At 38.4% G+C, this 15,246-nt stretch overlaps 1 protein-coding gene and 1 long non-coding RNA gene across 2 annotated transcripts in view; one reads left to right on the forward strand and one right to left on the reverse strand.

The window, feature by feature from the left end:
- The window catches only part of MEGF11 (multiple EGF like domains 11), a 298,039-nt gene that overhangs the window by 97,416 nt on the left and 185,377 nt on the right, over positions 1-15,246 (forward strand). Inside the window, exon 6 of the mRNA XM_064517860.1 lies at positions 1,465-1,565. Coding sequence (XP_064373930.1) covers positions 1,465-1,565 — 101 coding nt within the window. The remainder of the gene's footprint in view (positions 1-1,464; positions 1,566-15,246) is intronic.
- Positions 1,559-15,246, reverse strand: part of LOC112996298 (uncharacterized) — a 43,002-nt gene continuing 29,314 nt past the window's right edge. The window contains exon 3 of the long non-coding RNA XR_003262394.2: positions 1,559-8,695. This is a non-coding gene — a long non-coding RNA (uncharacterized LOC112996298). The remainder of the gene's footprint in view (positions 8,696-15,246) is intronic.

The following is a 15,246-nucleotide window of genomic DNA, read 5'->3' on the forward strand; positions in this document are numbered from 1 at the left end:
ATTTTACTTTGCCTTTTCATCTCCTCATATAACTTTTCTTTTTACCAGGGTTTTGTGGTGCGCTATTACAGGTATGTAAGGAAAGATGTGTTTTACTATAATTGTTACTTTGGCATCACAGGCCGTCATCTGAGGTAGAGAGATTTTTTCATTAAATTTAATTGAGATAAATGGTAGCCAGTCTTTTAAGGGGCCATTCAGGTGTATGCGCCACTGCCATTCCCCCCACCACGTGACTGGAACTGTCTGTTACATGACTAAACTCCAGCCATCCTTGCCGAGTGATCAGTGTATGTCCAGGCTTACGACAGGAAGTATATGCAGAATAACTGAAGAATTAGCCACACACTTGTCACATCACTGTGTGTGATTTGATCTCACGATGGCACCTTTGCATTATTGAAAGTTGATACTGCATAGTTAATTTTTCTTGGGCTGCAAGATGTCAGCTGCTGTGCTCAACCTGATTTTGAGTGGAAAAATATCCTAATAACTATCTGCTGTCATTTGCAATCTTTCAGGGAGGAGGGGGGGTGTTAGCCAGCTACTTGGTACCTTAACTTTCCATGGATTCGGTAGGAAAGAGGTTGTTCAGCACCATACCAATCCAGCTGTGGTAGTTAGCTTAGTTTTTTAGCTTCAGTGTTACAAAATATGGACTGAACACAGATACAGAGCTTTCTGGACTATTGTATTGCTTGGAATGCAGCGGAGTAAATTGGATCAATTTATCTAACATGAGGGACAATAGATTTCATTCAGTTCATGTAATTTCAAATAAACTAACACCAACAAAGCTGTTTTGAAGTTTTTGCTGTCAGATATTCTCTGCTAAATACTCATTTTCTACTCTGGTATCATTGCTAATGCTATGAATAATCTCAAAATACTACAGAATGCTTAACACTTTTAAAACATTTTTGCACTACAGGATTCTGGTAGTAGAAACATGCTTTAAGTACTGAATTGGGACTATAATGTCATTTTGCAAGGCACTGATGGTTTGGAAGGGTTACCAAGTAGAAAGAAATCACATTGGGGTTAATTTCAAGTTTTGTAGATCAAGAGCAGGTTCCATTGTGGTAATTGCTGGAGTAGCATGCTGGCACGGTAGCTTCCTAGAAGATTCTGTTGATCCCATTGCTGATATGCAGAAATGAATTGTCTTGATTCTTGAAAAATCTCCTTGCCCATGCCTTAGGACTGGGGCAATGTTTTAAGATAGCAATCCTAGGAAGGGCTATGGTGATTGACTGTCATGAATACTGTGTTTATAATAGAAGACATATTTCAAGTTTCCAAACAAGTATTGATTTTTTTATTGTGGCTTTTAATACCAAAAGCTTTCATACATTTTAAAATAATTATTGAATGCTATCCTTGCTATAATTTAACACAAATATAATTCCAACAGTAGGCATTGATTTTCAATATTGTCAAATGGCTTTCTGTCTTGCAATCTAGAATAAGTTATAAAACAGCATATCGAAGAGGACTAAGAACTATGTATCGGCGAAGATCTCAGTGCTGCCCTGGATATTACGAAAGTGGAGACTACTGTATACGTATGTACAAAGCTTTGATTCAGATGTGACAATTAAAAGTAGTTATTTGGAGGAGATGTAAACAAATTAAAGATGCATTACAATAGTAATATTAAGGGCTGATTTTCAGAGCTGCTCAGAACCTTCAGGTCCCACTAATTTCAGTCAGAATTGCAGATACAGAGCATTTCATCTATATGCCTTTCAAGCACATAAGTAAAATTTCACTGAAACAACTGGGGAGAGTGTTTCTTGAATCAGACCTGACCTTGAGGCGTAATTTATCTAAGTATGCGTGAATGTTAAGGAATTGGGGGGAACCGAGAACACTCTCAGGACTGAACTATTCCGTAGTTTAGGTAAAGACGCATAAAGTTTCTGCCTCTTAACTTTGAAAGTGTCATTACTTTTTAACCTCATTTTATTCTACTCCAGGTAAGAACAGTTTAAATATCATTATGTTTCATATGGTTCCTATCAATAATTTTGCTCTTTTTAAAGCTTCACAAATGTCAGAAGAGCTGTGTCCTAACTGCACTGCGTAAGCAAATAAAAAGCTCTGGAGTATGTTAGGGCTACAAAAAGCAAAATGGAACATTCAGCAAAACCTAAGAGCTTTGTTAATTAAAAAAGTCCTGTACTCTAACATCAAATTTTTTCAGTATTGCAGTTTTCTAAGTTTTCTGAGTCAGGAGGCATTTACTACACTGTGCTCAAAAGGAATGGAAGCTGGGGATCTCTTGTTTGCATTTTATTAAATGGGATTACGACACAAGAAAAACAAGTTTTTCATCAGTATCAGGATCCAGATTTTATCGACAGATTTAGAATGCCATAGAATAATTTAAATGTGAAAATGATACAGTTATGCAGCTAACTTTATGTTGACACAGTGCTTTAAGGCTATATCTGTCTACCTCTGGTGCTTGTATTTGAGTACCTATATTGTACTTGTTTTGTAATATTTGAGCACCTTGAAAACATGAATGAATCCTAATCTCATTTTAAATACCCTTCGTGCTACAGAGTTATTGTAAAGAGGCTTTAGAGTGTGCAAAGTTGGCCACCCCTTTGAGATAAGGGATTAGAATTAGCCTTAATTCACAGAGAGAGGAATAATTTGATCTTTCAAAGTGCACTGTGTGACTCAAGTCCAGAAAAACATTTAACAGAACCCCTTGTCTTCACTGAAATCATCCATGTGCTGAAGTATGCACTTAACTTTAAATTTCTGATGTGTCAACATCACTTCAGTGGCTGTTGCACATAATATTATTACCGACTTGAACTTTGTGGCTCAAAATCCTGTCTGGCATAGAACATACTTATTTTCACTTTGCTCTCTGCAATATATTGATTTTTTTTTTTTTAATTGCCATACTGGTAGCAACAACAGGAGAATTTTGCAGATTCTGATTCTTTGAGAAGGCAGAAGTTCTTGCTGTACACAGGATATTAACAATTATTTTAAAGGGCTTTTTCATTAGTATTACTCCTTAGCATTGCCTGACACGTTTTGTCTTTATATTACAGATTATATATACAGGTAGTATACGCCACACACCAAAGGTTTGCTAATGCAGAACAGTCAGCATGTGTCTGATCAGAAAAGGAGCTTCATGTTTAACACAGTGCAGATGATACCTATATTCTCTCTGTGGGTTACATGTGCAGGAGTCATGTTCTTGTATTTCATTATCTGCATGGTCATAAATGCAAAGTGAATACCTCAGGAACATTTTCTATGTATCCCTGTTCCTGGGAGGTCTGAGCAGCAAATGCGGCTAAGAGGGAAATGGTGTAAAGTAAGTAGTTCTCCATCATGATTGATAGTAGTGTACTTGGTCTTATTGTTTTGGTACTACAAGTAGCCTCATTCTTTAAAAAAAAACAGCAAAACAAGCAAACAAATAAAGAAACAAACCTCTGGCCCTGCAATGAACAGTTTGGAGGCACAGCAGTATTTAGCTAATGCGATCCCTGCTTTTCCTATCTCATCTTTTTTGTGTGCAACATATCAAGCCGTGGTCCCATTATCTCTGTGTTTTTTTCAAGATATGTTCCTTCTCTAACAAGCAACTTCTCCCATTAATCATTCTTTGCAGTCACCATTGAATTCCATTTCCATTCCTTGTGGCCCTTCCCTGCTTTTATCTCTTTCCCCAGCTTCCCTTTCCCAAATCTTTTTTTTCTTTAAAATGATGTTTTCTGCTGATTTCTAATAAGATAGTCTGGTAGTTCTGTCCCACATTCCTCTGAACATGTTCAGTGCCTGTTCCTCTAATGGCAAATGCTATGAGAGAAAGGGCAGGAGACACCGTCAGAATCGTTCCAGTTGCCTGTGCTGCCGCAGAGCGGCATGGGTTGGAGATGAGAGTCCTTCCTCTGAGCCCCACTGGCACCGGAGGAAGGAAGCTCCAGCCCTGCAGAGCAGGTTCTCCTCGCTCAGCCAGCCCCTTAACATCAATTCCATTAGCAATCATGGGAGCCACTACAACATGGGGAGGAGAGAATACAACCCGCAGTGAGTCTGATGATCAAAAGAAAGTTTGATTAAAAAACAGTGTAGATTAAAGGCTAATTGGTTCTTCTTTCATTAATAGCAGCCTTTATTTCTTGCAAAAGTTAAATAGCTTTGTAATTAACAGTGACATGTTTAGACTAGTGAAGGCTGAGTTTAAATCTCTATTAATGACTCTTTCTTGGATTTTAAAGCAGGAGTGAAGGCTTTCAGCTACTGTTTTGATCTTTTTCTCTTTTTGCTTACTATCTTTTTAAAGGCATGTCAGATATGTTTTTTTCTTTGTACCCCTGTTGGGACTTTCTAAATGGATTAGCACTAATAAAATCTACCCTATTTAGTTCCAAATGATCAGGTTAACCCAGGGCCTTTTGCTTTGCCATTCCTCCTCTGGTGTCTTCTCCACACTTTTGGTATCTCCTTATGCTACTGCCCCCTGACATGTGGAAGTTAGAAACAAGATCAAATAATTTTTAATTTTTAACTGGTAAATTATAAATCTGCCCAGTCCATTGGTACTTAGGCTAAACAGTTTTGAGGTATGAAAGTGTCTTCTTTGTGCCTATAAAGGACTTGGAATATTTTGCAGTGGTATATAATATTCAAAATAAAGCAAAATAAATGAACATGAAAAATTCTGCAGATGTACATCTGCATTTTTCTTCCGCTGATGTCTTAGAAATGGTTGCTACCGTTCTGATAGTTCTGTGAAATGATTCTCCCCTTCTCTGAATGTGTTTATACTTGACATAGCTTTTCACAGAGCTCTCTTCCTGAAAACAAACAGTGTACTCTTGGTTGTAAATCAGAGCAGCTATGATATACTATGCTTTATTTGCCAAGGTAAGCTTTTGGCAAAGCAAATGCATAAACTGCAGAATTTTTTTTTTTTAAACAACCACAGGGTTCGACCACCTTTCAAGGTTTCCATAAGGATATTTTAAAATTATCCTGCCTAGATTAGTATCTGTGGTAGGTAAAGCATCTCTGAATACTTCTTTGCGGCTTTAAAAAAAAAAAAAGAATATTACATGACTCTTTTGTGGATTTGCCCTTTGAGTAGATGCTGATTGAATATTTCCCTTTAAAAATACGTCAGGTGGAAAGAGCCCCTATATACTGAATGGATATCTTTTTGTCTGAAAGACCAGTGCTTTGTTCAATCTGTCCCTTTTACTCTTATTCTTGAGCTACAGAGTTATATAAAAGAGAATTTTGTTCTTTATATAAAAGCGAAGTTTGTTCTAGGTAACAAAGGGTCACAGACCCAAGCATCAGGAAAAAGGAAGATGGGACAGCAAACAGCATCTAGTTATATCCGACTCTTTGGCAGAAAAAAACAACCCTGAAAAAAGTAACACAAAGTTGAGAATTCACCTTTTCTTCATAGATCAAGAGTATTTTAGTTTTTAACAGTACTATTTTTTACTCTCATGCCATACATTCTCTTTCTAATGTATAAATCTATGCAATGTGACAGGATGTAATAGTGACAGGATTAGTAATTTAACAATCTTATTTGGTGCCCTTTATCTGTCATTCAAACCTGGTAAAATTCAGTTGTGTTATAAATTGACCATTTCATGGTTCTTTCTTTTCGTGGTCAAGATAGTATTGATCTCAGATTGTTTCTCAACATTCAGCTTTCCACATAAAAATTGCCACAACCATCATGAGGGCTCCTTGGTTTCTTTGACAGCTCTTTTTGTGGAGAAATTCTTGTTCTCACTGGTTGGATCTCAGTCTGTCACCTACACTGGTAGTTCACTCAGGCCAGACTTTAGGGGCATTATTATATTTGCCTGTGGTTATTTACCCTTCCTGTCAACAAGCTCGTGTCTGACACCTAATTTAAAAAACAGATGCGGAGTGTTGTTTTAGTAGTTGACTTAGTGAAATTATGCAAATTTTGGAGCTGATTTCTATCAAGATTTTAAATAATGTTCCATAAATTGTGTAATTCTTAATGGACATGCAAACTTCATAGTACAAAGCATGTTTTTATATTTTAGTAATACAAAAATTCATGCCTCAGGATTGCATTCAGATTTACAAGGTTGCATGTCTAGTGTAGTTTTTTGTAATCTTTGAAAAGGCTTCTTTACTGAAGCCATATGGCTAAATTGTTAAACATCTGTACTGTAGAAGTAACAATTTGAAAGCTTCCTGCCATCTGTATGAATTACAATACTTCAGTGCATATGTTGCAACAGCACACCGACACCACAGTCGAGTGCACTTATGATGAAAAGAAAAATAATAGCTTATGTGATCGGTGCAAAAGTTGTACACTGTTAGAAAATGTTGAATCAGCAGTTTAAACATCCTGAATATTCATAATGTTTGCTTGTTTGTCAGATTTGTTGATTATTTTAACTTTATAAGGTAGTAGCTCGTTAACATTTTAGAAGAAATGTTGTCCCCCACTTCTCACCTTGATTTTAAATTTCTCTTGGCCAGCATTCCTGTAACCTGAAAATATATTGTTTGAAACCTGCTGGACTTAGGAAATATATTTTTCTTATCTTTATAGACACACATTACAGCTGGTGCTAGTGCTTTTTGTAAGAGCCTTACTGTTACATTATTCAAGTACAGCATTCGGTACATCAATAATGCAACATAAATTAAGGGAAATGATATAGCAGTACATAGATACTTTGTATCAGGCGACATTCTTTTTCTGATCTGAGATGTATGAACACAGGAAAATGGTGTGGAAGGCCGTTCTGTGTATGCACTATTAATTGTAGAACTGAAGTGACGGTGTGTGACACTTTGAAATTCCTCTTTTTATATGCATTTAAGATGATTCCATATATTTTTTCCCACTAAGTAATGTAGGGAAAATATCTTGGGTCCTCTGTCCCCCATATGAGGGGAAACTAGGAGGAATCCCTGCTCCCTACTAAATGAGCTGGCAGGTCGATAAGAAAGAACAGAAGCACCATGCAGCAGAACTGATTATCTGTACTCATCCTCCGCCACATTTGCTACTGTATAGCTGAGTGTAACCTGAGGGCCATATGCCCATGTCTAGTATACCATATTACAGAATGTGGTTCTGCTCTGGAAGTTAATAGTTTAACCCAAACTGAATTCAGGCTTTACTGTAATCTCAATGTTTCTCACTTAGCCTCCATAAAGTTTCACATAAGTTCTCCTATGTCAGCTGGACCTTTCTAGGGTCTAGTCATTGACAAAAAATTCAAAAAGATACAGAACAACTGTGCATCTTAGTTAATTTGCTTCAAGTCCCTCAGATGCTCACTCTGAGCGCTAAGGAAGTTCTCGGAAATTAGTCTGCTCTGTTTTACCTTGAAGTCATGGAGTAGTTCACAGCCTTGCAACCAGCAGAAGCCGTTGCTTATTCATTTTGAGCACCTTCGGAGACAGATGTATTGGGACAGGAAGAGGGGGACCAACTTTCTGAGTGGGTCAGTTCATCCTGTGGCATAGGTAAAGACACTGGGAAACTAGGCTAAAGACACCTCTGTGGTGGGAAGGTGCAAAAATCAATTCTCGTCTCCCATAGATTATTTATTTGCAGTCAGCTTCTGGATGCTGATGGATTTACAAAGATATTAGTGGGGAGTAGTAATGGAATAAGGGAAGGACTTACGGAAAAAATGCAGTAGAAGGAGAAGAAGCAAAATGTTCATACTGGGGAATGAGGACAGCATAAAAACAGAAGGTATACTGAAGCTTTATAACGTCTCAAGGGGCTTAAGAAATATCAAAGGAAAAGTTATGCTGACATTATTGGCAGTCAGAAAAAGATCTAGACTGTTGCTCTATAGATCAGCAGTAAAAAAGCTTTGCTGGCTGTCCTGGGCAATCTCAGTTTGGTCAGTATAAAAGGATGCTGGGAATGTGGACACAGCAATAGGCCCTGGATCCAGGGATGCTCGCCAGTATTCATGTTCTTGTCTCAGATGTCTGGAAGCTTCAGCAGGCTTAGAAACAAGACACAGGAATCATGGATGTGAATTTGTTGTTGAATTCAAAGAAATAGCTGTACAAAATTTAGTCCATTAATTTGTCCAATTTTAGCAAAGGCAGGTTGGTCCCTAACTGCTGTAATTCAGCACAGGTTCACCGTGTTTGGTGGACATCCTCAGTTACTTCATCCTCACTTACAAAACTTATTTAATACCTCTGGTCCCTGTCCTCCTTCTCCTGCTTTAATGCATCCCAATGTTGTTATGGCAGCTTGCATGGATCTTGAATGGTGTGGAGGGCATCAGTGCTAATCTACGATAGACTTGTTAAGCTAAATGCCTCGGTCCCTCCTATGATGGTGTTATCCATTCAGTTGCATGACCTATAAAAACAAGATGCATGAGTGAATTCCTCTTCAGCACATGTACACACAGGACTTTTGCCCTTCAGCATCTTCTGGTGTTCTGTGCCTTCAGAATATTTTTCCCTCCAAAAGAATTTGAAGTTCATTAAGAGTCCAGATGTGTGGGGAGCAGGCTTAACTTCTTGAAATCAGTAAGGTCAGAAAGCAGAAGGATATACGAAATGAAACACGTTTAAAATTAAAGTTGTTTTCTTGACCACTCCTTTACATACTTCTCCCATTTAATAGATTTATTTCTCTTTTGTTCTGAAGAGATTTTGAAGCCTGGTAAAGAAGGAGTTGGGGAAGAGAGAGAGAGAGGAAAAAAAAAAAGAGATCTAAATTAAGATGGCCTTTAAAAAGGGGTCCTGGTGTACACACAAAATCTGAGCTAGTACCTTTTTCACTTCCTTCTATTGTATCTTCCTCTGGGTGTTGTCCTCCCCTGCCCAGTCCCAGGATCATGTCACACAGCAGCTCTCATCATCAGCAGAGCTATCACCCGTAGGGGATAGTTCTCAGGCAGATTCCTTGTTGACTGAATACGAGAGCTACTCTAACTTGTGCCAGATCTAAGCTCCACTTGCCCCTCTTCCCTCATGTCTAGTCATCTTGTAAGACTGAAACTATAAATAAAAATGAATTGATGTCATTACAAGGATGCCTGAACTGCATACAATAGAATAATAACCTAATATAGCCATGCTGTAGTTGATAAAACATACTCATCAATAGGATCCTCATGAAATCTGCTTATGCTTTTTTGGTCTTTGCGCCTCTTAGTTTTAATAGGGACAGGGGATTACTTTGAAAACTGGTGTGAACCAGTCTTTTCAATTATTTTTACTAACTTAAGAACCTGAGAGAGGCTGAGGTAGTGTTGGTGGCTGCCCAGGCTGGGTCTGCAGGCCTTGCTCCTACTGCTCTCTCTTCTCTCAGCCATCCATAGCAACGGCCATGGATGCCCAGAAAACGTAAAACTGTGCAGGTGTCTGGTTACTTGGGCACATTTACTTATAGTTCAGCTACTCCCTATCTCCTCTGTCAAAGGAGTGAGATGAGCTCGAAGCATTTTGGATTGAATGTGGCCCGTGGGTTGCATGTTAGACTTAGGTGCACTGCTTTCTGCTTTCTTCTGTAAATAACATGTAAATATCTTTCACGTGACCTTTTGGAATATGTGCACCTGAAATGATTACTTCCTCTTACCGGTCCTCCTAAATACCATTGACATTCATAGTAACAGTACCAGATGAGCCTGCTACATGAAACATTATACCGTATATCAGTGATACTTTCTCATATGCTGGCTAAATACACAGGGGTGGATTTACAGAGTGGGAGTTTAAGGAGTTGTAGTTCTCCTTCATTCCCCCATTAACTTTGCCTTATGTGGAATGTACTCCATGTCTCATGGTAGGAAAAATATATATTATTTTATAGACTTCCCATCACTTTTGCAGCTGCATCCATTTCTGATGAATATGTGATAGCCTGTAAAAATAGGTCAGCTACTATGTGGTTTAATGCAAATAGACAGTACTCTTTTATAAACAAGTCTTCACAATATGTAGAAAGTAATCATGTGTGGTAAAATAAAAAAATACCTGTGACTCTGAAGCACAAATCATTTAGAGCCAAAGTGTAAAAGGTATTAAGGTGCCAGCTGTGCAGAAGACAACTGGGAGACTTTAGAAAACAAATAAATAACTTTTTTCCTATTGAAACCACACTTCTGCATGAGGAACATGACTTTCAAAGGTGTTGAACACTACAGCTTCCATCAGCTTAGCTGGGAATTATGTATATACACTATTTCTGAGTAGCATTAAACACTGCGACAGTAAGAAGTGTCAGCTGTTACTATCAAAGCAACAACTGAATTGCAGGCTGACTTGTAGTTTCATTTGGATGTACTAATTCTTAATGTAGCTTCAGATAGGATAGCATCTTCCTGAGACATTCACAAGGGCTGCTTTAGTGAAGCAGCTGACAGTGAGGCAAAACAGCAGCAATTCTGCATGGGGCAAAAAAAAAAAAAAAGTCTGTGACAGAGCAAAATGGCTAGCGAGAGTGGGCTCAATATGCCTAAAGTACACATAGATGGCAATTTTAGATTTGCAATAGAGCCAGCTCGCAAATCAGTGTTTATTTCTGGTTCCCTAGTTGTTCTCAGTGAAAGAAGAGGACAATGTTGTCTGATAACTTGACAAGCATCTGTTAATGCTTCATAATCCAGTGCAGTGTAATAGTATTGATCACACATCAGAAAGGCTAATGAGGAGACAGCACTCTTAACCAAGAACCCACTGTAGCTACTTGTTCTAGAACCAGATATTCTTCTTTGACTGTTTACATAGACACTGCTTTTTTCTTTCTTTTATAGGATGATAGCATTCCACTTAATATTTGTATATTATATTGTTGTACATGCTTTTCACTTTAATATATGTTTCTTAAGGCTCCCCAAGGGAATTTTTCCTGAAAATTGAGTGCATTACAGATTTGATCATAAAGCAGTTTTTGAATAATTTATCTTACACTCAGTATTTCTATCATAGATATTCACTTTTGCAAACTTCACTTTCTCTAATACAGTAAGTCGAGTGACATTTTCAATCTATTTAATCCCAAAGCTTTCCTTCTTTTAATCAAGATTTTTCTTTTCTGAATACTATGATTTACTTGTATTACTCTAATGCCCAGAAGTCCGTGTGCTAATGCAAATACTACTAAAAGACAGTCTGTACTTGAAAGAGCTTACAACTTAAGCATATAGATTGAGTCAAAAAAACTCTTTCCGCTTAAGAAGCAAGAGACTGTATACAAAACATTTTATAAGCATTCTTTTGAAGATATTAAATCCGATATTCATTACAGCAAATAACAGTACACTTTCAGTTACAGCAACATAATACTTATAATAGCTCTACTGAAGCAGATACTCACAGGTATGTAGTTCAAGATCTGATATCACTCCATCTACATTCAGAAGTGTCAGTTTCTAGGGAATTCTACAATTTTAATTGAATTCCTTTTAAACTCATCATTAAAATGGTCCATAATGATTATTTTTTGCCCCAAACACTGCATAATAGTTTTGCTTGTGCAAATACTACCTAATATTTACATTATAGTAAAGGGTAGGCAACCTGAAAGGCATTCAATAGCTTCTGACAGTGTAGTTAGAAGCTTTTATTTCCAGGTCCCTTCTTCTATTTTCAGGCAGCAGTATGAATCACAAGAATCAAAGAATACATTTTACCGTGTCTCATTAGCAGGAAGTTTCTCTAGACAATTAGTCATTACTGAGAAATTGGGCTTGATCCTGAAATCAGCTGACCTCCTGCAGTCTAGAGTTAGTGACAGAAATTTTAAATTAGTGGCTTGAGAGTAGAATCAGCCCTGTAATTATACAATAATTTATTTCTTAGGTCTTTTTTGCAGTTCTTTTCAATAAGTAACTCTGAAACACAGGTGATCCATTACTATGGTTCCTTTTGAAAAGTGCGAATATTGTCTGCATTTAAATATTCCATTCTCAGTAATGTTAGTGTAGCTCATACATTAACATGATCTTCAAACAGACTATACTTCTATCCTTGATTTCATCAGGGTGACCTTCATTTGCAGCATGTAGCTTGATCTGAAATGAAATCTGAAAGGCATTGGCCCTCTAGGGCCCATGCCATATAATAGCCTGGCCTCAATGACAGATTTGCCTTTAGAAATTTCTCCATATTCATCCTATTTTGGTGAGAAACAAAGAAAAGGATTTTTGTTACATTGGCTTGATGAAATTTGGAATAAGAATAAAGAGAGATCTTGTTTGAAAAATCAATACTTTATTCAATGTGCTACAGGACTAAAAGTCATCTAGGGGAACCGGAGTAATTTAGTTTTATTAGGTGTTGTACCGCACAGCAAAGATGGCCAAAACTATCACACAGTCCAGACGTCTTGATCTGTCTACTTTTGATCTTTTAGAAACAACATTTTTGATGCACCCATCCTCACTCATATACACAGTATATATTCTTTGCCCATGAAAATCAGTCAACAGTGGAGCTGTGTCATTTACTGACAGAAAATGGAATTTTCTTGGCATAAGACCCATAATTCAGGGCAAGTCAGTAATCACAGAGCTATGGACATGTGGCAATGCTACCAGCTCCAAAATTAAATATATCACAGAAGCTGGAATGTGATGGAATTTGTCCACAAAGAAATTCATGTAATTCCCTGAGGGGATAACCTGTAACAAAACATGCAAATGCTATTATTTTTAGGTGAATTCCAGAGAACAAGGCTAGATGGCTTCGTTATTGATTTAGACTATTTAGGCCCAAGTCCTACTCATGTCTCTCTCACTATGTTTGCTGTAGCACATCTGAGAATCCAGCCCTTTGCAATCGATGTTATAAGTGCTTTTTGGATAATAGCTCATTTACTTTGACACTGTCCTCTATGCTTCCCTCGTCACTGTTTAAGTCAAACACGCACTCAGCCAGTGTTGGAGCCCCTCCATTCTTGGTCTATTTGAGTGATACTGCCATAGTAAGAAAGCAGAGGTAACTATGATTTGAATAAAGGCAATAGAAAGTTATACTCAGCTAGGAATGTTATTTATTTCTGACTTGCCCATCTTAGCTAATTTCTAACTTTGTATTTCTCAGCTGGGTACTCACTTTCCATTCCAACACATCTCCTAGGAGAGCCCAGGCTATAAATGAAGATGCCTATAGCTATGAGTGACTAGTGCTATTGGAGAAGGGTCATCTTTCAGCAGTCTGCTGCTATCTGCCATCACCGGTAGTCTGGGAGATCAAATTAAGCTTGTTCTTCTTCCATTAGGTTTGTCTGCTTCTCCATATGTTGGTAGGAAAGGTGAAAGGCCCAGGGATCTTAGTTAGGTACCAGCTTCTTTCGTACTCCCCTGCCGGGCAAGAATTTCACTCCCTAAGGCAGCAAAAAAAATTCCCCTAAGGTCAGGAGCAGGAGGACTGGAGAGTTCTTCCACTGGTTTTAGCACAGGGGGGAAAGCTGCTTCTTCTCTCTTCTGTCCTCAGAAAAAACTGAGCCTCCTGCTGGCAAATCAGTTTTTGACTGCAGTGAGTTTTGGTGGAGTAAGATCTGCTAGATCACGCCTGGGAATGTAGAGAGAGTGAGAGAGAGTGCTTAGGAGTAGATGTTAATATTTATGCATCACTTAGGAAAAGACAGTAGCTCTCCTGTTAAAGGTACAACATAAAGTGCAATTTGTGACAAATTTGTATTAAGTTTGCTAGTGGGATGAATCAAATTCCAGGAGAAAATTAACTTGTGAAAATGTGTTTTCTACAAATTGTTTGAAAGAGTTGGTCAATTTGCCAAAAAGGAAGGGGGGAAAGAGAGGGGGAGAAGGAGGGGAAAAGCTTTCCTGGGTCGTAGATTGTGCTCTGCTGATTCAGCATCTCTCTCAACCTCATTAACAATTTGAACTAGTGGTAATGATTGTTTTGAACCCTGCAGTGAAGCAATGGGAAATCATTTACCAGAAAATGTTAAATGCTGAAAATAATCCCACAGAATAACATTGTATTAGACAATTGATTAGCAGAATTGATCTCACCTTAAGTCTTTTGCCTCGACATGGTAAAAAGGAATGATTATTTCTAGTTGAAGCAATGGCAGAAAATGTATAGAATCAGTTGCTGACCTTAAACAATCAACAGTTCTCAATATTTAACTGATTTCCAAAGAGCTCTCTATGAGCTCAGAGTCACTTGCTGTGACTTGTCAGGGAGGAAGACTGAGCCTTAGAAATGGTGGGTTTGTTGCAAGTGTAACTTAGAGTGGCCAGGATTTCACCTGAGGCTGGAATTTCTTTCTTCATCCCACAGAGCAAGTTCAGGGGTTTGTACATCCTGGTCCCCATGGAGCATTTCGGTAGCAAGAGCCATCCCTGTGTGGTCTGCCATGTGACCTTGGTCTGAAGACTTTCCTTTACGTTTGATGTTAGTCATGATTCATTGAAATTGGGCATTAGATATCGATTTTTTGTTTCCATTGCAGAATTTGCCTAGGTTTTTAACCATAGCTCCCCCATGCCTTCATAGGAATCCTCTTGCCTGAGCTTAGTCGTGGTTTAGACTTCACCTACAGACCCAGGAATTAGTGTTGCTTTTGCCCAGCCTCATAACCTGTTCGCTTTGCAGTGCAGATGCACTTGGCTGCTCAGCATCCTGCAGTGCCTTCCCACAATACCTTCTTTGTGCTGGGAAGCACTGCAAAGCTCTTCTGTTATTCACACAGCCAAAGTTACAAAGCAGTTCAGCTTACTGACCCCAGTTCTGCTCTTCTGACCTTTGCTGCTACAAGGAGCCTGCTTTTCAGCTCTTGTTCAGACACGATTAAATGGTAAGTACTATCTCCCATTTCTTCTCCACCAGAGCAGATGAAGCCAGTGAGGCATCAAAATAACACAAAGAACTTATTTCAAGTCTGTTCAATGTGTGACACCCATCGACCTCTCTTTTTGCAGTGCTCTAAACTTTTCCTCTTTCTCTGTCAATGGCACTATTTTTATGGTCATTGCTATTATGCCATTCCTTTCTCAGGGGGATGCTGCTCCAGCTCGGCTGTTCCTAGGACCCAACCAGACCGCAATTCAAAGAGGTGCTCAACAGGTCTTGTCCTTCTTTGGTGACTAGAAAGAGTAGCAGACTTCCCTCTATCCTAACCTTTCCCTGACACAGTCTGCCTTCCTAACCAGTCCCCAGGGTAAAGCCTGCAGCAGGTAATATGTTGCAACGTAGACTAAACTGGATTCTCATCAGTGCTAGATCCTCCAGTAA

The sequence above is a fragment of the Dromaius novaehollandiae genome, chromosome 10, assembly GCF_036370855.1.
Source record: "Dromaius novaehollandiae isolate bDroNov1 chromosome 10, bDroNov1.hap1, whole genome shotgun sequence".
Classification (NCBI taxonomy): domain Eukaryota; kingdom Metazoa; phylum Chordata; class Aves; order Casuariiformes; family Dromaiidae; genus Dromaius; species Dromaius novaehollandiae.